The 24,168-nt window shown below is 42.0% G+C and overlaps 1 protein-coding gene across 4 annotated transcripts in view; it reads right to left on the bottom strand.

Annotated features, from left to right (window-relative positions):
- Positions 1-8,146: 8,146 nt before the first annotated feature.
- The window catches only part of LOC109879197 (calcineurin-binding protein cabin-1), a 59,147-nt gene continuing 43,125 nt past the window's right edge, over positions 8,147-24,168 (bottom strand). For all 4 annotated transcript variants that reach the window (XM_020471394.2, XM_031819783.1, XM_020471400.2 and 1 more), the window contains 5 exons: positions 21,590-21,664; positions 11,897-12,167; positions 10,544-10,699; positions 10,223-10,425; positions 8,147-9,834 (listed from right to left, as the gene is read on the bottom strand). In XM_020471394.2, the coding sequence (XP_020326983.1) occupies positions 9,682-9,834; positions 10,223-10,425; positions 10,544-10,699; positions 11,897-12,167; positions 21,590-21,664 (858 nt within the window). In that variant the 3' untranslated portion in view covers positions 8,147-9,681. The remainder of the gene's footprint in view (positions 9,835-10,222; positions 10,426-10,543; positions 10,700-11,896; positions 12,168-21,589; positions 21,665-24,168) is intronic.

Raw genomic sequence — 24,168 nt, 5'->3', positions numbered from 1 at the left:
TAGGCAGTCATTGTAAATAAGAATTTGTTCTTAACTGACTTGCCTAGTTAAATGAAAAATAAAATAAATACATTGCCAAAGCTGACATGGCATAGAGATTAAGGGATGCCAAACACTAGATTTACAGTATTTAAAAATTAACTTAGTTGCTCAATTTGTGTCAATAGTGTAGCTAATGTGTCCTGACTGTTCTCCCACACAGATGAGTCTACTAGGGCACATCCTCCCTGCAAAGCATTTGCCCACAGTGGAGTCTATGGCGGGTCCGCTGTCCAGGCCCCCGTGTCTGCTCACTGATCACCTTTACCACTGATGCTCTACCTCCCAGGTGTCAGTCTCTAGATCCCCTTGTGCTCAATTGTTAACAGCTGCCAATACACAGCCGGGCCGATGGATCAGACGGCTCTCCTCCAGCCCAATAAAGAGCCCCTGCAGTAGGCCGATAAGAAATCTCACACCTTTGGCCCACATTAGCTATGCAGCATGCCCTTTTGATGCCTTAATTGGTCACTTTGATGGGTTTGTATAGGTAGCAGTCGCTGGCTGAAGACAGCCTGATGTCAGTGGCGCTCCAAGCCCTTTGCCTTCTGGTACATAACCTCAAACATGGGAAAGACTCATACTTGTCATGAGAAATGGTTAAACCTGACAATAGAGACATTCCATAGTTATTTTGTGGTTGTTAGCTGACCATTTAATCTCAAGTGCTGTAAATCATGTTTTAGCTATAAACAATGACACAGTGCATAACTACAGTGTTTTCAGAAAGTATTCCCACTCCTTGACTTTTTACAGCCTGAATTTAAAATAGATTAAATTGAGATGTTGTGTCACTGGCCTTCACAAAATGACAAAAGTAGAATTATGTTTTGACACATTTTTACAAATGAATTCAAAATTATAAGCTGAAATGTCTTGAGTCAGTAAGTATTCAACCAATAAATAAGTTCAGCAGTAAAAATGTGCTGAACAACAAGTCACATAATAAGTTGCAATAATAGTGTTTAACATTATTTTTTCAATCCGGAATCCAAGATGGCGTAGCAGTCAGACATCTTTGTCCTGTCGTGTCCCTTGTATATATCGTTTTTTACATATTTTAAATAAATATGTGATAATCGAAAACTTCAACAAGCATTTCTCAACGGCTGGCCATGCCTTCCTCCTGGCTACTCCAACCTCGGCCAACAGCTCCACCCCCACCGCAGCTACTCGCCCACGCCTCCAGAGCTTCTCCTTTACCCAAATCCAGATAGCAGATGTTCTGAAAGAGCTGCAAAACCTGGACCCATACAAATCAGCTGGGCTTGACAATCTGGACCCTCTATTTCTGAAACTGTCTGCCGCCATTGTCGCAACCCCTATTACCAGCCTGTTCAACCTCTCCTTCGTATCATCTGAGATCCCCAAGGATTGGAAAGCTGCCGCAGTCATCCCCCTCTTCAAAAGGGTAGACACCCTGGACCCAAACCGTTACAGACCTATATCCATTCTACCCTGCCTATCTAAGGTCTTCGAAAGCCAAGTCAACAAACAGATCACTGACCATCTCGAATCCCACCGTACCTTCTCCGCAGTGCAATCCGGTTTCCGAGCTGGTCACGGGTGCACCTCAGCCACGCTCAAGGTACTAAACGATATCATAACCGCCATCGATAAAAGACAGTACTGTGCAGCCGTCTTCATCGACCTGACCAAGGCTTTCGAATCACCTTATTCTTATCGGCAGACTCAGTAGCCTCGGTTTTTCTAATGACTGCCTTGCCTGGTTCACCAACTACTTTGCAGACAGAGTTCAGTGTGTCAAATCGGTGGGCATGTTGTCCGGTCCTCTGGCAGTCTCTAGTTGGGTTCACAGGGTTCAATTATCGGGCCAACTCTTTTCTCTGTATATATCAATGATGTTGCTCTTGCTGCGGGCGATTCCCTGATCCACCTCTACGCAGACGACACCATTCTGTATACAGTGGGGCAAAAAAGTATTTAATCAGCCACCAATTGTGCAAGTTCTCCCACTTAAAAAGATGAGAGAGGCCTGTAATTTTCATCATAGGTACACTTCAACTATGACAGACAAAATTAGAAAAAAAATCCAGAAAATCACATTGTAGGATTCTTAAATGAATTTATTTGCACATTATGGTGGAAAATAAGTATTTGGTCACCTACAAACAAGCAAGATTTCTGGCTCTCACAGACCTGTAACTTCTTCTTTAAGAGGCTCCTCTGTCCTCCACTCGTTACCTGTATTAATGGCACCTGTTTGAACTTGTTATCAGTATAAAAGACACCTGTCCCCAACCTCAAACAGTCACACTCCAAACTCCACTATGGCCAAGACTAAAGAGCTGTCAAAGGACACCAGAAACAAAATTGTAGACCTGCACCAGGCTGGGAAGACTGAATCTGCAATAGGTGAGCAGCTTGGTTTGAAGAAATCAACTGTGGGAGCAATTATTAGGAAATGGAAGACATACAAGACCACTGATAATCTCCCTTGATCTGGGGCTCCTCGCAAGATCTCACCCCGTGGGGTCAAAATGATCACAAGAACGGTGAGCAAAAATCCCAGGACCACACGGGGGGACCTAGTGAATGACCTGCAGAGAGCTGGGACCAAAGTAACAAAGCCTACCATCAGTAACACACTACGCCACCAGGGACTCAAATCCTGCAGTGCCAGACGTGTCCCCCTGCTTAAGCCAGTATATGTCCAGGCCTGTCTGAAGTTTGCTAGAGAGCATTTGGATGATCCAGAAGAAGATTGGGAGAATGTCATTGTTAGAGGAAATTATGGTTGAAATGACTAATTATGTATACATTCCAATCAGAACTGACTAGTCCAAATGCTATAATGTACTGTACATGTGAATTTTCTCTCTTGCTCCCAGTCCCAATTGTATATAATGTAGTCAGGAGTTTAGTAACAATGAAGGTCTGTTCCTTAGTTCATTCAGTTGTACAATCTCCAGGTGGCAGGAACGGCCCATCTCCAGACTGTCTAGAATGTTGAATTATACTGACTGGCCTTGACGTCGTGCTGATAACGCGAAGGCTCGAGAGCTAGAGGGCCCCTCTACTTGTGAAATAGATAGAATGTTTAGAAAACGCTGACGTCATTTTCAGTTTATAACCTGTGGAAATATGTGTATGTGGTTAGTACTCTCTTGAAATAAACGCTGTTTACCTGGCTTTTAAGACTGGTCTCGATCTACTTCATGCATAATTAATGAACTTACACCTCATTAATGAACTAGAGCGAGTGCGAATTTGATTTTGGCTATAAAATATATAGGAATTTATCAGTCATATGGTCAGATGAAACCAAAATATTACTTTTTGGTAAAAACTCAACTCAGCGTGTTTGGAGGACAAAGAATGCTTTGGGGCTGTGTTTCTGCAAAGGGACCAGGATGACTGATCCGTGTAAAGGAAAGAATGAATGGGGCCATGTATCGTGAGATTTTGAGTGAAAACCTCCTTCCATCAGCAAGGGCATTGAAGATGAAACGTGGCTGGGTCTTTCAGCATGACAATGATCCCAAACACACTGCCCGGGCAACGAAGGAGTGGCTTCGTAAGAAGCATTTCAAGGTCCTGGAGTGGCCTAGCCAGTCTCCAGATCTCAACCCCATAGAAAATCTTTGGAGGGAGTTGAAAGTCCATGTTGCCCAGCAACAGCCCCAAAACATCACTGCTCTAGAGGAGATCTGCATGGAGGAATGGGCCAAAATACCAGCAAACGTGTGTGAAAACCTTGTGAAGACTTACAGAAAACGTTTGACCTCTGTCATTGCCAACAAAGAATATATAACAAAGTATTGAGATAAACTTTTGTTATTGACCAAATACTTATTTTCCACCATAATTTGCAAATAAATTCATTAAAAATCCTACAATGTGATTTTCTGATTTTTTCCCCCTCATTTTGTCTGTCATAGTTGAAGTGGACCTATGATGAAAATTACAGGCCTCTCTCATCTTTTTAAGTGGGAGAACTGGCACAATTGGTGGCTGACTAAATACTTTTTTGCCCCACTGTACTTCTGGTCCTTCCTTGGACACTGTGCTATCTAACCTCCATACGAGCTTCAATGCCATTCAACACTCCTTCCGTGGCCTCCAACTGCATGCTTTTCAACCATTCGCTGCCTGCACCCGCACGCCCGACTAGCATCACCACCCTGGATGGTTCCGACCTAGAATATGTGGACATCTATAAGTACCTAGGTGTCTGGCTAGACTGCAAACTCTCCTTCCAGACTCATATCAAACATCTTCAATCCAAAATCAAATCTAGAGTCGGCTTTCTATTTCGCAACAAAGCCTCCTTCACTCACGCTGCCAAACTTAACCTAGTAAAACTGACTATCCTACCGATCCTCGACTTTGGCGATGTCATCTACAAAATAGCTTCCAATACTCTACTCAGCAAACTGGATGCAGTTTATCACAGTGCCATCCGTTTTGTTACTAAAGCACCTTATACCACTGCGACCTATATGCTCTAGTCGGCTGGCCCTCGCTACATGTTCGTCGCCAGACCCACTGGCTCCAGGTCATCTACAAGTCTATGCTAGGTAAAGCTCCGCTTTATCTCAATTCACTGGTCACGATGGCAACACCCACCCGTAGCACGCGCTCCAGCAGGTGTATCTCACTGATCATCCCTAAAGCAAAAACCTAATTTGGCCGCCTTTCCTTCCAGTTCTCTGCTGCCTGCGACTGGAACAAATTGCAAAAATCTCTGAAGTTGGAGACTTTTATCTCCCTCACCAACTTTAAACATCTGCTATCTGAGCAGCTAACCAATCACTGCAGCTGTACATAGTCCATCGGTATATAGCCCACCCAATTTACCTACCTCATCCCCATACTGTTTTTATTTAATTTACTTTTCTGCTCTTTTGCACACCAGTATCTCTACCTGCACATGTTCATCTGATCATTTATCAATGGAATTATTCACTCCTATGGCCTATTTATTGCCTACCTCCTCATGCCTTTTGCACACAATCTTCTTTTTTTCTACTATGTTATTGACTTGTTTATTGTTTACTCCATGTGTAACTCTGTGTTGTTGTCTGTTCACACTGCTATGCTTTATCTTGACCAGGTCGCAGTTGCAAATGAGAACTTGTACATTTTGGATGGGGTATCAATACATCAAGTCACTATAAAGATACAGGTGCTCTTCCCAACTCAATTGCTGGAGAGAAAGGAAACCGCTCAGGGATTTAACAATGAGGAAAATGGTGACTTTAAAACAGTTACAAAGTTGAATGGCTGCGATAGGAAAAAACTGAGGATGGATCCACAATACTAACCTAAATGACAGATTGAAAAGAAGGAAGCCTGTACAGAATACAAATATTCCAAAACATGCAACAAGGCACTAAAGTAAAACTGCAAAAAATATGGCAAAGAAATGTACTTTATATACTTTTTCACCAACTTGTCAGAGCGTGTGTGTTAAGTTCTAAGGGAATTACAGCTGTAATCACTGCCAAAGGTTCTTCGATAAAGTATTGAATCAGGAGTGAATACTTACGTAAATGAGACGTTTCTGTATTTCATTTTCAATAAATTTGCAAAAATTTCTACAAACATGTTTTCACTCTGTCATTATGGGGTATTGTGTGTAGATCAGTAATATGTATATACTTTTTTGTTTTACTTAATCCATGCTGAATTCAGGCTGTAACAACAAAATGTGGAATAAGTCAAGGGGTATGAATACTTCATGACTGCACTGTATGATGTTCCTAATCAGTACATCTTAAAGATGATTGCACAATAAGAACACAGGATAAATTATGATTGATCTAGTGACAACACTCCCTTTTTCCTCTGCAAAACACACGAAAATATGAAATCAGTGTGAATTCCCTCAACTAGAAAATGTGGAGTCAGTGAAGCTCTTCAGGATTTGTTTCAAATGTAATGTTTTGGTAAACTACATTTTCATTCTATGGCTGAACATAGATAATATAGGTACAGTTTAAGTCGGAAGTTAACATACACCGTAGCCAAATACAATTAAACTCCATTTAAATTTTTTCATTACAATTCTAGTAAAAATTCCCTGTCTTTCCTGACATTCAATCATAGTAAAAATTCCCTGTCTTAGGTCTGTTAGGATCACCACTTTTATTAAGAATGTGAAATGTCACAATAAAAGTAGAGAGAATGATTTATTTCAGCTTTTATTTCTTTCATCACATTCCCAGTGGGTCAGAAGTTTACATACACTCAATTATTATTTGGTAGCATTGCCTTTAAATTGTTTAACTTGGGTCAAACGTTTTGGGTAGCCTTCCACAATAAATTGGGTGAATTTTGGCCCATTCCCCCTGACAGAGCTGGTGTAACTGAGTCAGATTTGCAGGCCTCCTTGCACACGCTTTTTCAGTTCTGCCCACAAATGTTCTATAGGATTGAGGTCATGGCTTTGTGATGGTCACTCCAATACCTAGACTTTGTTGTCCTTAAGCCATTTTGCCACAACTTTGGAAGTATGCTAGGGGTCATTGTCCATTTGGAAGACCCATTTGTGACCAAGCTTTAACTTCCTGACTGATGTCTTGAGATGTTGCTTCAATAGATCCACAATTTTCCTACCTCATGATGCCATCTATTTTGTGAAGTACACCAGTCCATCCTGCAGCAAAGCACCCCACAACATGATCCTGCCACCCCAGTCCTTCACGGTTGGGATGGTGTTCTTCGGCTTGCAAGCCTCCCTCTTTTCCTCCAAACATAACAATAGTCATTATGGCCAAACAGTTCTATTTTTGTTTCATCAGACCAGAGGACATTTCTCCAAAAATGTACAATCTTTGTCCCCATGTGCAGTTGCAAACCGTAGTCTGGCTTTTTTATGGCGGTTTTGGAGCAGTGGCTTCTTCCTTGATGAGCGGCCTTTCAGGTTATGTCGTTATAGGACTCGTTTTACTGTGGATATCAATACTTTTGTACCTGTTTCCTCCAGCATCTTCACAAGGTCCTTTACTGTTGTTCTGGCATTGATTTACACTTTTTGCACCAAAGTATGTTTATCTCTAGGAGACAGAATGCATCTCCTTCCTGAGCGGTACGACAGCTGCGTGGTCCCATGGTGTTTATACTTGCGTACGATTGTTTGTACAGATTAACGTGGTACCTTCAGGCGTTCGGAAATTGCCCCAAGGATGAAGCAGACTTGTGGAGGATGATTTATTTAGATTTTCCCATAATGTTAACATTACTTGTGTCATGCACAAAGTAGATGTCCTAACAGTCTTTCCAAAACTATAGTTTGCTAACAAGAAATGTGTGTAGTGGTTGAAAAACAAGTTAATGACTCCAACCTAAGTGTATGTAAACTTCCAACTTCAACTGTAGGCACTTAACTTATTCCTGCTGACAGACAGAGGTTGAAACACTGAAGAAAGAAATCACTTACCAACCCCCTCTGCCTGATCAAGGCATGGAGAAGACAGATCTCACTATTTCAAGGGATGGGGAGCACACATTTGGTCCACCTCATAACAAAACTCAAATGTAGCTTTCCTTGCAAAGGGGTAAATGACAAATTCACAGCACTTTATAAGAAACTTCTGGAAGTTATCCCACCGTGTCTGGGACTTCACACAAGTGTGCAAGCTCTGACTAAAATATCAGAGCGGGACAAGGTGTCGTCTCAACATGACTGATACACAGGGGACATGTTGGCAGAAACATGGACACTTTGCCACAGATCGTTTTGTTTAGGCGAAACTTGACTTGAGATTGTAGACCGAGACATTGAGCTGGTCTTGCTAACGGATTGAAACTATATACAGCCATTGCAACAAATACATTACCATTATAGCTGCCGGGGATTGAAGTTCAAACTCAACTTAAATATGGAAATAAACAGAACATTTCAGTTCAAAACACCAAGGAATGAAAATATGTATTAAAGAAATTGAATGGGATCTTAAGCACTTACAAATTTCAAAAATATTGTACGAATTAGAATTCATAACATATGATATATGAATTGGATAACGTTGTACACGATTGGGCACAATTTTCAGGGACCCGTTTTGGCTTGTGAGGGCTACTTTCAAAACTACTGGCTGAAATTATACAGCCAGTATAATTAAAGAGCATCAAGACCAGATAAAAGCCTATCACGTATATATTTGGTTTGTGACATCTTTAATGTGGCAAGTTAATATGTAAAGAACAACAACTCCCCAGCCTGTGCCAAGGTTTAAGGAAGAAAAACCTCTCAGCCATTATACATTCCCATAAGAAGCTCAACAGCAGAAATACAAAACAGTATTTTACACCAAAAAATACAAACATCCATTTACAGGTAGGTAGTCAGTCAAGCAAGACTTGTTCAGGCGATGTCCTTTACAATTATTTCTTCATAATTTCTTCCTTTTTTAAAAAGTCTTCTAAAGACAATTTACAAGAAACATATGGTAAATATCCTTTTTATAGAAACAATCTGTAAAAAAAAAAAAAAAAACATTCTGTCGTCCTCTGAGTTGACATAGAATTTAAACATATTTACCAAGGCATTTTCTCTGAATTAGGAACATCCACACTTGACCCCAATGGTAAATAAACACCCGGACCACGTAAGAGTTGCTTCATTTGAGAATATGTTTTAAATGTGATATGTACAAAAGCTAATTCAGACTAATCCAAACCATCACTTTGTCTATTATTCTGAGCAATGCTGGTGACAGGACCTCTTCCTGGTAAAGAAGGGTCCTCCAAGCTACAAATCCCCAGAGAAACAAAAGGACAAAATCAAACAAGACTTGATAGAATACAGTTGAGTACAAAAATAGAACATGAACAAGAGACAAATCAAAGACATCCCACTTGGAAGTGTCAACATATCCAATCTGCTACAGGTTATTAGGCTTTGGAGAAGTAGGGTCCTCAACATTGCTTTAGGAGCCCTATATAAAACTCTGGTTTGCAGTCCTCATTAAATCTTATAGTGTCCATGAAAATGCAGGTCACATACAAATGTGGATTTCTTGCCGTTCAGATTCTTATATCAACGTGTATGGATAGAAGTTGGCTGGCACCTGTGATATGTTGCCATGGCACATTTCATTGTGTTGAAGCACCTCAGTGTGGGATGTTGCATTCCAACAAGGATTTAGCTGCAGTTGAAACATACAGTAAAAGCAGGCCAAATTCTAGTCCCCATTACGTGTGAAAGATGTATAAATCACAGCCAATGATGCCAACTGCATTGCATGCGAAGAATGTGTCTACATAGCAACAATCCACTACCAATTCTGACCATTTAACTTACAGTAAGCGTAGATCATCATTCTACACCTTTTCCCATTTTCATGTGAAAGACTATGGAGAGCTTGGTTAGCTGACAGGTGTGATAAGTGTAAATGGCACTTAGCAAAATTATTGTTAAACGAAAAACATCCCCAGTCATCCAGTGTCAAGAGCAGAACATTGCGCATTTGCACATTTTCACTTCAAGAGCTTTTTTCCATTAAGACAGCTTGAAATTACAAGATAGACCAACTGCACCAACACAGAGACACTAGCTGTAGTGACATGTACCATTCCATCGTTTCAAGACAAGGGAGGAAGTGGAGGGGCTTGATGGTAGTCAGGTCTAGCTCCAAGGAGTGGCCTGGGTTTGTTCAGTCTTGTAGCAGTGGCTCAGATGTCCATGTAATCATCCTCCTCATCCCCATCGTCTGATTCACTCTCCAGAGAGGACTCCTGGCTGGAGGTCTCCTGCACCTCCAGGGCCGGCTGGCTCAGCGTCTCCTTCTTCACTGTGGCCGCCGACTGGGAGGACAGGATCACGTTCTGCACAAGAACAGGAGCAGAGAAAAGCAGGGTTTAGTTTCACTGACAGACAGAGTGAGAAGACGGAAGGTTGCCAGAAAGATAGATAGGATAGAGAGAGAAATAGATAGGATAGCGAGAGAGCGATATATACATAGGATAGGGAGAGAGAGAGATAAATAGATAGGAGAGAGCGATAAGATATAGATATATAGGAGAGATAAATAGATAGGATAGGGAGAGAGAGATAAATAGATAGGAGAGAGCGATAAGATATAGATATATAGGAGAGATGAATAGATAGGATAGCTAGAGAGCAATACATAGATAGGATAGGGAGAGAGAGATATATAAATAGATATATAGGAGAGAGAAAAATAGATAAGAGAAAGGGAGAGAGAGAGAGCACCTTGAGTCTCTGCTTGGTTTCCTCTGAAATACTTCCTTTGGGGGAGAGCAGGGTGGGAGTAGGCGGGGTGACGGTGATCTCCGGGGGGAACTTGGTGACGGTGGAGGGGATGAAGAGCTTTGGCATGTTGGGGGGGATGCGTGAGCGGATACGACTAGGGTCCGAAATCTTGGACTGCTCACTGCTGCCATATAGCTGCTGGTCTAAACAACAGAGGAGGTAGAGACAGATGGGACAGAGGAACATTATGATAACTTCTCACATGGATCCGCCCCTTAATGGAATTCTTACTTGGTAATTCCTGGTTGTAAATGTTCTTACCTGAGCAAGGTTGTGTGGCACTACAGGAAGCAGGCTCGTCATGGTACCAGCCTGCAGCCTCCTGCCCTGGGGACACAGTGGCCAACTTCATTTGTTGGCAAAGATGAGACTCCTGCTGTCTGTAGGACAGTCCCTCTGGGGGCTCCTCACGTTCCTCTGGAGAAATACAACCACATCACCTGTCACAATCCATACAGCATTCAAAACACATACACCAGCACAGTGAAGAAAGACAAGATGGCAGGCTCTCACTCATACTTCTGGGGTTGACAGTATAACCCATTTCAGACTGATTCAGTATGCAGTGCACTATACTATAGCAACAATGTTTGCAATGACCAACATTAACATGAGCTTACTGGAAGACACATTTCATTTTTAATACACAGACAAACAAAGCCACTGATTTCAAACAGTGCTCCAGGCTGCCATAACAGATCCCACAACGAAAGCTGGAGGAAAATAGGAAATACGAGGGAAAGTAATGCCTCAGCCTGCCTGCGAGATCCTCATGTAGCATCGTTCAGTAGCGCTCGCAGCCCTGCCAGCATATACAATCATCCACTCTCTCCCTCTCCCTCTCTCTCTCTCTCTCTACCCGACCTCTTCATTCAGGTTGCCTGGGAAACCATTAGTAGATTTCAGTGTCGAGCTTCCTGATGCTGAGCATTGATCTCCTAAACCTCACACCTCACGTGTGCTCACTCATGTGGATGATACCCTCCTTAAATATTCAATGTACTCAACAATCAGGACGGTAAACTGAAGAGACTTGACACGATCGTGTCATAAGGAAACACTGCATCATCAGGAGAACAGTGGTCCCGGGTTAAAGACATATCATTATTTCAAACACTTCCATCTGTAAGTGTCAGATATACTATGTACTAGGGAGACATTAGTGACTTACTAAACTAGAAATTCAATATTCAACCAGGTCATGATGTACAGAAGTTACATAACACAGCTCTGGGTGGGCAAGTGTGCCCCTTGCTGGCTGGCTATCTAATTACACAGAGACAAACAGAGAGCGAAAGAAACAGAGCGAGGGAGAAAAGCTCTGACAGTTTAATCTGTCCTCCTCCACTAGAGAAGCAGGTACAAAGCAGGGAATCATCAACTGCAGATACAACACAGTGAAAAAAAAAAAACAGTTTGTAGCTAACTTACTGTGGCTGTTACAAATCTATTCACGTTACAATATATTCTCCAAAGAGAATGAAATGCTTGATGGACTTATCCTCTTTGTAGCAGCATATTTTAAACACTTTTTTTATCAGACCAGTGTAACAGGCAGTGTTACTGTTGTGTTTTATGAAATGTACTGCAAGAGGAGGGAGGAAAGAAACTGACCTGTTTGGGGGTGGAAGGCCATAGTTGAAGCAGGGTGGATAGGCAGGGGGGCTCTCCTATGCTGGGGCTGACAATGCTCGTGGGAGCCGCTGGCTGGAGGTCTGGGCACCTTGCCAAGGGGCTCGTACTGGAGTTTGGCTTGGCTATCCTGGACAGATGGGGGGTGGCAGGCAGCGTGACTGAGCAGGACCGGGGTGGGCAGAGAGGCAGGGAAGAAGATGTCGCGGTGCTCCTTGGAGTACTTAGGTGTTGTCGGGGCATCACTGGCAGACTGATAAAGATAAAGACAGAGTGGCAGTAAGGAGGAGGAGCCTGACGGAGTGCCCATCTGCAGTAGAATCTTCTTTCCCCTGTACATAGAACCGCAGTAGAAACAGTTTGAGTCATTATAACCAACACCATCACACTGTTCACACAAAAAAAAAGACCTTCATTACAATTACACTGACTTAACACTAGAGCGGTGTCCTGTGGAGGTCTCAGGGGGTCTGAGGCTTACTTTTCTGTGTGGAACCTGTAGTGTGTGGAGGCAGACTGGGCAAGCATGCAGGCCGCTGCAGGGGGATCTGCCACCACAGGAACACAACTCCAGGACTCCACCCCCCGACCCTACCTGCCACTCTCCCATGTGTGTTTATGAGGACTACTCATAAACACAAGACCTGCACACAAACAACCTGTGACAAGAGCCACCCTGCTCCCACAGCTGCTGTCATGGCAACCGGAAGAACACAGCCAATGGAAAATGGCATGAATACAGTTTCCGTTCGGTGTTCCCTCAAATAGGAAAGCTTTAGACTGAATGCCAGGGACACATTGGATAGCTGGGAAGGAGGAATTCGAGGCAGGGCACTGATAATGATATACAGCAGTAGTAAAGCTAATCAAATGAAGGTAAGAAGTCAGAGGGTCAGTGTAATTTCATCTCACTTTAAAGATTCAAACCAAATGAATGCACAAGATGGAGTATAGATGATTTTCTATAATCTTATCATGACTCATGTCCAGGTTAAAGTTGGAATCCATTGCGGTGAAACTGAAACGTCCATTTGCTATATTACAATAACAAAGATATTACTTCAAACACCGAACGCGGTTTTATTCTCTCTGACATCATTTCATGCAAGATAGAAGAGGATGTACTAAGACTTGTTTCATTTATTACTTTGCCGAATGTTCATCTCCTTTTCAAAAACAAAACAAAAACAATAACAAATGTGCCTGGAGGGCGATCACTGGCACAGTTTCACCTTTCGCAGATCTCAGCTTTAAGGTAACATGACTATCAGGTTGGCACACAACACAAGGTTAGTCTGGATCAGTCAACTGATCTACCAATAACATAGCTCACTTGGTATTTTTCTCAGAATCCCACTGCAGGGATTTATAGTCAAATCCTGCTCCGAGTTGTTTATTACGAGGCTCCATGAGGGATTCACACAGGCTTCAACAAACCAACCAACCAAACCTCCAGCTGCAACAGACCCACATCTCAGCTCAACACAGACCAACAGCAGCTCCTACAGGGTTCCATTGCTAGCTTTGAAGCTTCTTATATCATGAATTATACATAAAAGGAACACAATAAAGACCCTTTGCTCTGGGAATAAGTACCTGAGAGCACTGCAGCAGACTCTTCCGTGTAGCCTAGTTGTTGTTTCCACCATTCATTGAGTATCATATCAAGACTGCTTACAGCCAGGCTGGTTTCAAAGTGGGTGGTCCCTTCTGCAATTACTGAGATGGGGTTTAACTTTTTATGGCTGCAGGGGCAGTAATGAGTAGCTTGGATGAAAGGGGGCCCATTGTAAACAGCCAGCTCCTCAGTCTCAGTTGCTAATATAGCATATTATTATTAGTATTGGAAAGAAAACACTCTAAAGTTTCCAAAAATGTCAAAATATTGTCTGTGAGTATAACAGAACTGACATTGCAGGCAAAACCCTGAGGAAAATCAAAACAGGAACAGCTTCTATTTTGAAAACTCCATGTTCCATAGCCTCCCTTTGCTGGATTTAAAGGGATATGAACCAGATTCATTTTCCTATCGCTTCCTCAAGGTGTCAACAGTCTTCAGACATAGTTTCAGGCTTTTATTTTGAAAAATTAGCCAGAACGATAACATCGCGTCAAGTGGTCACATGACTTTTGCTCGCGCAACAGAGTTTGGATAGGTATTGCTTTTCCCTCTCCTACTGTGAAAGACATTTGCGGTTGATATATTATCGATAATATATTTTAAAAACAACCTGAGGATTGATTATAAAAAACGTTTGACATTTTTCTGTGGACATAATGGAAACTATTTGGAATATTTGTCTGCGTTGTCGTGACCGCTCTTTCCTGTGGATTTCTGAACATAACGACAAACAAACTGAGGTATTTTGGATATAAAAATAATCTTTATGGAACAAAAGGAACATTTGTTGTGTAACTGGGAGTCTCGTGAGTGAAAACATCCGAAGATCAAAGGTAAACGATTAATTTGATTGCTTTTCTGATTTGTGACCAAGCTTCCTGACGCTAAATGTACTTAATTTGTCGTGCGATCGATAAACTTACAAACGCTTGGATTGCTTTCGCTGTAAAGCATAATTTCAAAATCTGACAAGACAGGTGGATTAACAAATGGCTAAACTGTGTTTTCCTATATTGCACTTGTGATTTCATGAATATAAATATTTGTAGTAATATTTATTCAATGTAGCGCTATGCTATTCAGCAGTTGTTGGTGATAGGGAGATTGCAGCCATAACAAGTTAAAAATCAGTTCTGTGTATGTCATCTCCTATTCTGATAATATTTGAATTAAATTATTGCCTCTCCAAGTTATCGTTACTCCAAATAACTTAGTTCAAGGGCTGGCATTGTTTCTTTGAGACCTGAAGCTCCATATTCTTCGACTTTGGCAGGTGGCACTGAAGTCTTTGAGATGTGACTCGACTTCTTGGTAAGGAGGACAGAGTGCAAATGAGACCAAGGCCGCCCACAAAATGTTGCACTTTAGTCCCAAGTAAATGGATGGGTGAAACAGCAAGATATTAAAATGAATCCTGTCAATACACGACCATCAGATCATCCCACCCACATGAGTAACAACCAGGCCCCTGCAGGGGAGTTGCTTAGCCTTATGCCAACCTCCTCTTTCCAGGTGTCAGCTCTGTCTCAAAGTCCACATAGCCCAGCAGTACAATAACTTCGATACATTAACAATGGCAACTCATTATAATTGAGGGTCTAGATATAAACTCATTATTTTCAGGCTCTGTAAAATGTAATCCCTATACACAAGAGAGGGCTCACAGTGGGCTCAATCGGTTTGGTGGTTAGGCTACGTTGTATGAATCTTCTGTCTCCATTCACAGGTGTGACTCAGTCATCTAGATTTGTGCACCTGAGAAAGCATAAAGTGTGTAGGTGGCAGGGAGCAGAGGATCACCCCAAACACAGTCATTTTCTGCTCTGCTATATTAGCCCCATATACATTGTCTTCAGAAAGTATTTATACCCCATTACTTATTCCACATTTTGTTTTGATACAGCCTGAATTCAAAATGGATTGCTTAAAAAAATACATACAGTGCCTTGCGAAAGTATTCAGCCCCCTTGAACTTTGCGACCTTTTGCCACATTTCAGGCTTCAAACATAAAGATATAAAAATGTATTTTTTTGTGAAGAATCAACAACAAGTGGGACACAATCATGAAGTGGAACGACATTTATTGGATATTTCAAACTTTTTTAACAAATCAAAAACTGAAAAATTGGGCGTGCAAAATTATTCAGCCCCCTTACGTTAATACTTTGTAGCGCCACCTTTTGCTGCGATTACAGCTGTAAGTCGCTTGGGGTATGTCTCTATCAGCTTTGCACATCGAGAGACTGACATTTTTTCCCATTCCTCCTTGCAAAACAGCTCGAGCTCAGTGAGGTTGGATGGAGAGCATTTGTGAACAGCAGTTCAGTTCTTTCCACAGATTCTAGATTGGATTCAGGTCTGGACTTTGACTTGGCCATTCTAACACCTGGATATGTTTATTTTTGAACCATTCCATTGTAGATTTTGCTTTATGTTTTGGATCATTGTCTTGTTGGAAGACAAATCTCCGTCCCAGTCTCAGGTCTTTTGCAGACTCCATCAGGTTTTCTTCCAGAATGGTCTTGTATTTTGCTCAATCCATCTTCCCATCAATTTTAACCATCTTCCCTGTCCCTGCTGAAGAAAAGCAGGCCCAAACCATGATGCTGCTACCACCATGTTTGACAGTGGAGATGGTGTGTTCAGGGTGATGAGCTGTGTTGCTTTTACGCCAAACATAACATTTTGCATTGTTGCCAAAAGGTTCAATTTTGGTTTCATCTGACCAGAGCACCTTCTTCCACATGTTTGGTGTGTCTCCCAGGTGGCTTGTGGCAAACTTTAAACAACACTTTTTATGGATATCTTTAAGAAATGGCTTTCTTCTTGCCACTCTTCCACAAAGGCCAGATTTGTGCAATATACGACTGATTGTTGTCCTATGGACAGAGTCTCCCACCTCAGCTGTAGATCTCTACAGTTCATCCAGAGTGATCATGGGACTCTTGGCTGCATCTCTGATCAGTCTTCTCCTTGTATGAGCTGAAAGTTTAGAGGGACGGCGAGGTCTTGGTAGATTTGAGGTGGTCTGATACTCCTTCCATTTCAATATTATCGCTTGCACAGTGCTCCTTGGGATGTTTAAAGCTTGGGAAATCTTTTTGTATCCAAATCCGGCTTTAAACTTCTTCACAACAGTATCTCGGACCTGCCTGGTGTGTTCCTTGTTCTTCATGATGCTCTCTGCGCTTTTAACGGACCTCTGAGACTATCACAGTGCAGGTGCATTTATACGGAGACTTGATTACACACAGGTGGATTGTATTTATCATCATTAGTCATTTAGGTCAACATTGGATCATTCAGAGATCCTCACTGAACTTCTGGAGAGAGTTTGCTGCACTGAAAGTAAAGGGGCTGAATAATTTTGCACGCCCAATTCTTCAGTTTTTGATTTGTTAAAAAAGTTTGAAATATCCAATAAATGTCGTTCCACTTCATGATTGTGTCCCACTTGTTGTTGATTCTTCACAAAAAAATACAGTTTTATATCTTTATGTTTGAAGCCTGAAATGTGGCAAAAGGTCGCAAAGTTCAAGGGGGCCGAATACTTTCGCAAGGCACTGTATATCTACACATATAATACCCCATAATGACAAAGTGAAAACATGTTTTAGAAATGTTTGCAAAAATGAAATACAGAATCTTCACAATACAGAATCAGCCAATACAATATGTTAAAATCACCTTTGTCATCGATTGCAGCTTTGAGTCTTTCTGGGTAAGTCTAAGAGCATTCCACACCTGGATTGTACATAATTAAAATTCTTCAAGCTCTGTTAAGTTGGTTGTTGATCATTGCTAGACATCCATTTTCAAGTCTTGCCATTGATTTTCAAGCCAATTTAAGTCAAAACTGTAACTTCGCCACTTAGGAACATTCAATGTCGTCTTGGTAAGCACCTCTAGTGTATATTTGGCCTTGTGTTTTCCTCTAGGATGTTGCCTGTGCTTAGCTCTATTCCGTTTATTTTTATCCTAAAGAACTCCCTAGTCCTTGTCAATGACAAGCATACCCATAACATGATGCAGCCACCACCATGCTTGAAAATATGATGAGTGACACACCGTGACATGTTGTGTTTGCCCCAAACATAACATTTTGTATTCAGGACATAATTTCTTTGGCACATTTTTTAGCAGTTTTACTTTAGTGCCTTATTGCAAACCAGATGTATGTTTCAGAATGTTTATTCTGTACAGGCTTCTTCTTTTCAATCTGTCATTTAGGTTAGTATTGTGGATTATCTCCAATGTTGTTGATCCATCCTCAGATTTCAACTATCACAGCCAAACCATTCGCCTCACTGTGAAATCCCTCTCCGGCAACGGAGTTACGAAGGGTTCCTGTGTCTTTGCAGTGACTAGGTGTATTGATACACCATCCAAAGTGTAATTAATAACGTCACCAATCTAAATTGAATCCATTTTAAATTCAGGCTCTAACAAAATGTGGAAAAAGTCCAGGGGTCTACTTTCTGAAGGCACTGGGCCTTACAAATAAAACCACTAGAATAGTAACTAGACCTTGAATAGAAACAACAATGTCAACTAAATCTAAAACATGGATTAGTGAGAAAAATCACATGGGAAACCTAGATGTGGTGTGATCAATGGGACACACTGATGACAACTGGCCACATGCACACTGTTATGAAACCATCCTGCTTGGATCCAGCATCAAAGTCTTATCTACATTATGACTTATGATGCACACGTACACAGAGCCTTTATAAGGCCATGATCACAACCCTTATCTGTATAAATTTGGCTAAATAACTGTAAATTGTGAGCTATAGTAGCCTACCCATCGTTTTCTCCCTTTAGTATGCCGTACTGTGGTTTACATTACTGAGACAACAGGATGAGAGACCCTAGCCGGATGGGGAGGCAGTGGGATGGGGGCTCAGTTACTACCCACAGATGAGGCAGAATAACTGATGATTTTTATAAAGAATGTGAGAGATAAACACAAAGCTCAGCTGCAATGATTATAGGTTAGAGTGAGCATCACACAACAAAGCTATTATAACGGGCTTTTTCCCCAGTTTCACATTCAATATCACTAGCATTTTAATTTTAATTTGACTGTGTCTCGCGTCTCTGCATATGGCTGCAGAATAAACTTGTGCTAAATTCACCATTTAGAATTCAAAATGTACCATTTCCTTTCATGTGCAAATAAGCAATGCTGCACATATCAATGGTAATACTCAGTTCAAACCAATAACAAGTTCTGCAACCACTGTGTGAAGACAGAGGACAAAAGGGAACATTCTCACTGCACCTGGGGTTATTTTAAGCACAGGCAGGATGGTGCAGAGAAGAAAGCCCTGGGATTTACCCAGCAAGAACACAGCTCATCTTACTACAGACAGACACGGCATGTTAATAGCTCACACCGTCTCACGTGCTCTATGGAAGAGAGAAGAATGTCAGTCCATTAGGAAACTAAAAACTATGATCTAGTTGACAGATTCTGCAGCCAGTCACTGCTGTGTTGTCCACCCATGGCGCTCTGCAGGCTTCACAAGCTAACAGCACAGCACCCAAATAAGGGCAAACAGAACTAGCACAACTCCCCAGCAGACAGTTCAGCTAGTCATTTCCCTCAGTTAGGCAACAGAGCGAAACAAGGCTGCAGTGAATGGGTCCAAACAGCGGTCGCCTTATTGTGTCAATAAATAACCTTTACTATAACAACTGAGACCCTCAATCTAAAAGGACTGTCTTTCCTATACAGTCAGAGACACTAGCAGTCAGACATTAAGTAGAGTGTATTATTTGGCATTCGAGTAATTGAAACTCAATTGACACATACAGTGCATTCGGAAAGTATTCAGACCCCTTGACTTTTTCCACATTTTGTTAGGTTACAGCTTATTCTAAAATTAATTAAATAAATAATTTCCCTCATCAAATCTCCACACAATACCCCATAATGACAAATTGAAAACAGGTTTTTAGAAACGTTTGCAAATCTATATAAAAAATAAAATAAATAAATACCTTATTTACATAAGTATTCAGACCCTTTGCTATAAGACTCGAAATAGAGCTCAGGCGCATCTTGTTTCCCATTGACCAACCTTGAAATATTTGGAGTCCAGCTGTGGTAAATTCAATTGATTGGACATAATTTGGAAAGGCACACACCTGTCTATAAGATTCCACAATTGATAGTGTATGTATGTCAGAGCAAAAACCAATTTCGAAGGAATTGTCCGTAGAGCTCTGAGACAGGATTGTGTCGAGGCACAGATCTGGTGAAGGACAAAAAAAAAAAAGACAAAAAAAGGTACTCCACATTGAAGGTCCCCAGAACACAGAGGCCTCCATCATTCTTAAATTAAAGAAGTTTGGCACCACCAAGACTCTTCCTAGAGCTGGACGCCCGGCCAAACTGAGCAATCGGGGGTGAAGGGCCTTGGTCAGGGAGGAGACCAAGAACTCGATGGTCACTCTGACAGAGCTCCAGAGTTTCTCTGTGGAGATGGGAGAACCTTCCGGAAGGACAACCATCTCTGCAGCACTCCACCAATCAGGCATTTACGGTATAGTGGCCAGACGGAAGCCACTCCTCAGTAAAAGGCACATGACATCCCGCTTGGAGTTTGCCAAAAGGCACCTAAAGGACTCTCAGACCAGCAGAAACAAGATTCTCCGGTCTGATGAAACCACGATTGAACTCTTTGGCCTGAATGCAAAGAGTCACGTCTGGGAGGAAACCTGGCACCATCCCTACGGTAAAACATGGTGGTGGCAGCATCATGCAGTGGGGATGTTTTTCAGCAGCAGGGACTGGGTGACTAGTCAGGATACGGAACAAAGTACGGAGAGATCATTGATGAAAACCTGCTTCAGAGCGCTCAGGACCTCAGACTGGGGCGAAGGTTCACTTTCCAACAGGACAACGACCCTAAGCACACAGCCAAGACAACGCAGGAGTGGCTTCGGGACAAGACGCTGAATGTCCTTGAGTGGCCCAGCCAGAGCCCGGACTGCGGGATGTTGGCCTTCTGATAAACTTGGATTGGAACACAGGAGTGATGGTTGCTGATAATGGGCCTCTGTACGCCTACGTAGATATTCCATTAAAAATACAGATCTGTTTCCAGCTACAATAGTCATTTACAACATTGTCTCCACTGTATTTCTGATCAATTTGATATTATTTTAAATGGACAAAAATGTGATTTTCTTTCAAAAACAAGGAAATGTCTAAGTGACCCCAAACATTTGAATGAGAGTGTATATATCTTTTATACATTTGCAAAGATTTGTGTGTAGATGAATGTGGAAAAAGTCAAGGGGTCAAAATACTTTCTGAATGCACTGTACAATGTAGTTGCAAATGGGTGCTTTGAACACAATGGAAAGTGGTTAAAAGTGGTTAAAAGATAAGTTACCTTAGGGGAAAATAGTGAAATGACAATGTGTAGTGCAAACAGAGTAGAGGAACAGACATGCTATAACATCAAGAAATAAACAAACATGGATCAAAATGGATAACGTATCTATTCAAAGCGGTTTGTTCCCAGAAAGGAAAGAGGAAGTGACACAACAGAATGTGTCATGATTAACAATCATTGCTTTTCCAGTATTTAGTGAGTAGAGTACAGTATCATTCCCACAGGCCACCTATCCATGGCTGACAAGTTTCAAGTAGTACGGGGGAATTATTTAGATCTAGCTTAACATCTCGCGGATGGGGAAGACAAGAAGCAATCAACCTCAAGTTTTACTTGAATTGTGGGACCACACATCCCTCGAATAGCTTCAATCAAATCCCAGATACATTGAAGAGAAGCCCTGGCAGTGGAAGAACTTTCCAGTCAGATGAGCGGATGAAACAAATAAGAATATGATATCTGGATAATCTGGGGTAGATCAATTACTGACCAGTGCTTTGATTCAACTGGGATCATGGGATATATGGACATATTGAATGTTTACATTTGTGAGTGTTGTGTTTGTATGGGGTCCATGTAGATGTAGAGTATATGCATGAAATATGCATGGCGTGTGTGCGTGGGCCAGGTCATCCTCCTACCTGTCGTTGTGCTGACGTGGCCATCTGTATCTGGCAGAACTTCACTGCTTGGTCCAGCGCCACATCCTCGTCCACCTGTCCACACCATGAGAGAAGAGAACAGAGACGATCAGAGCAGAACACATTCTTACACCGTTCATACAGCCACGTTAGCACCAATGATTCAGCTCCGGATGGCTAACACATAGCAAAGGGCTTTAGTGTTTCCACTAAGCGCCACCTAAACAGCTGGTAATGTACATATTTTTGGCCAACTACTTATTTAACTTCATAAATGATCTAGGTTTCTTGTTGCTGTTTTGATGAACTGCCTGGTACGGTACATTGACTGTTGCAATGCAAATGAGCTATGTTGCGGTTTGTGAATTAATGCTTTGATATTGACCTGCACTATCTCTCTCAAAAGGGAATAACGGGAAGCAAGTTTGTATAACCTGCTTTTTGAGACTTTGTGTGGATTACAGTGCATTCGGAAAGCATTCAGACCCCTTGAATTATTCCACATTTTGTTACGTTACAGCCTTATTCTAAAACTGATTCAATTGTTTTTTCCCTCTCATCAATCTACACATAATACCCCAAAATGACAAAGCGATAACAGGTTTTTAGAAATGTTAGCAAATGTATTTAAAACGAAACTGAATAATCACATTTACATAAGTAGCCTTTAATATTTTGCTCAGTAAAGATTGTCAGATGGCTCCATATGCTTTGCTAATCAAATCACCCAGTTAATTAGTCTGCATGCACACCAGGGGAGAACGACTGCCCCCTCTCATTGAAGCAACAAAGTTCAAGGCTGACTCCGGTACTGCAGGCATTGTTTTTCCGATAACAGGACACCCCATTATTGTGAATGGGAAAATGGCAATCTTCGTGGTCCATCTTTGTGTAAATAAATACATATTTTGAAGACAATCATGGTACAAATAATTGTTTGTATTACCGGCAATGCCCCTGGACCCCTTTAGACAGCCCTGGAAATACCCTGGCTGAATACTTTTTATTTATTTGGCTGGCTACTCCATGTACTTAAGGAAAACACCGTAGTAATAGGAGAAAGTGGCCCTCATTAGGCCTCTCTCTGTGGAGGCTGTCTGCTCTCTGTCTGTCAGTCAGTAGATGTGTGCCTCTGTTTATTTTATTTAACTAGGCAATTTAGTTAAGAACAAATTCTTATTTACAATGACGGCCTACCCCGGCCAAACCCGGACGACGCTCTGCCAATTGTGCGCCGCACTATGGGACTCCCAATCACGGCCGGATGTGATACAGTCTGGATTCTAACCAAGGACTGTAGTGGCGACTCTTGCACTGAGATGCAGTGCCTTAGACCACTGTGCTCTGTGTGTGGAAGTCAGGAAGCTGATGCTGCTGCACATGGAGTAGCACAAATGACGGAGTACTAATGGAGTAGCACACATGAAAGTAAGCCTCCATGTTCACATATCTCTCAAACAAGCTACTTTATTATGTGGTGTTAAAAACATTTTGGTTCTGCATTGACGAACTACTGAAAGAGCTACTTCCTGTGCTTGGCACTCCTATATTGAACATAATAAATGGCTTCTGGATGTGTACCAAACTCAGATGCCATTGTGGGGCCCCAGTGTTGAGGATCAGCGAAGTGGAGGTGTTGTTTCCTACCTTCACCAGCTGGGGGTGGCTGTCAGGAAGTCCATGACTCAGTTACACTGGGCAGGGTTCAGACCCAAGGCCCTGAGCTTAATGATGAGCTTGGAGGATACTATGGTGTTGAATGCTGGGCTATAGTAAATGAAGACCATTGAAGAGCATTTTTACATAGGTATTCCTCTGTTGATCTATTGGGGCGGTAAGCAAACTGAAATGGGTCTAGGGTGTCAGGTAAGATAGAGGTGATATGATCGTTAACTAGATTCTCAAAACACTTCATGACAGAAGTGAGTGCTATGGGGCAATAGTAATTTAGTTCAGTTCCCTTTGCTTTCTTGGGTACAGGAACAATAGTGGACATCTTGAAGTAAGTGGGGACAGCAGACTGGGATTGGGAGAGATTGAATATGTCCGTAAACGCTTCAGCCAGCTGGTCTGCGCATGCTCCGAGGACGCAACTAGGGATGCCGTCTGGGCCGGCATCCTTGCGAGGGTTAACAAGCTAAAATGTCATACTCACGTCGGCCACGGAGAAGCAGAGTCCACAGTCCTTGGTAGCGGGCAAAAAAGGTGTTTAGCTTGTCCTGAAGCAAGACGTTGGTGTCCGTGATGTGGATGGTTTTCCCTTTGAAGTCCGTGATTGTCTATAGACCCTGCCACATACATCTCATGTCTGAGCCGTTGAATTGCGACTCCACTTTGTCTCCATACCAACGTTTTGCCTGTTTGATTGCCTTAGGGAGGGAATAACTACACTGTTTGTATTCGGCCATATTCCCAGTCACCTTGCCATGGTCAAATGCGGTGGTTCGCGCTTTCAGTTTTGTGCAAATGCAGTCATCTATCCACTGGTTCTGGTTAGGGTAGGTTTTAATAGTCATAGTGGGTACAACATCTCCTATACACTTTCGGATATACTCAGTCACCGTATCTGTCAATGTAAT

Source organism: Oncorhynchus kisutch, linkage group LG3 (genome assembly GCF_002021735.2).
Source record: "Oncorhynchus kisutch isolate 150728-3 linkage group LG3, Okis_V2, whole genome shotgun sequence".
NCBI lineage: Eukaryota > Metazoa > Chordata > Actinopteri > Salmoniformes > Salmonidae > Oncorhynchus > Oncorhynchus kisutch.
Note: the sequence above shows the minus strand (reverse complement) of the source record. Positions and strands in the feature narration are given on the sequence as shown.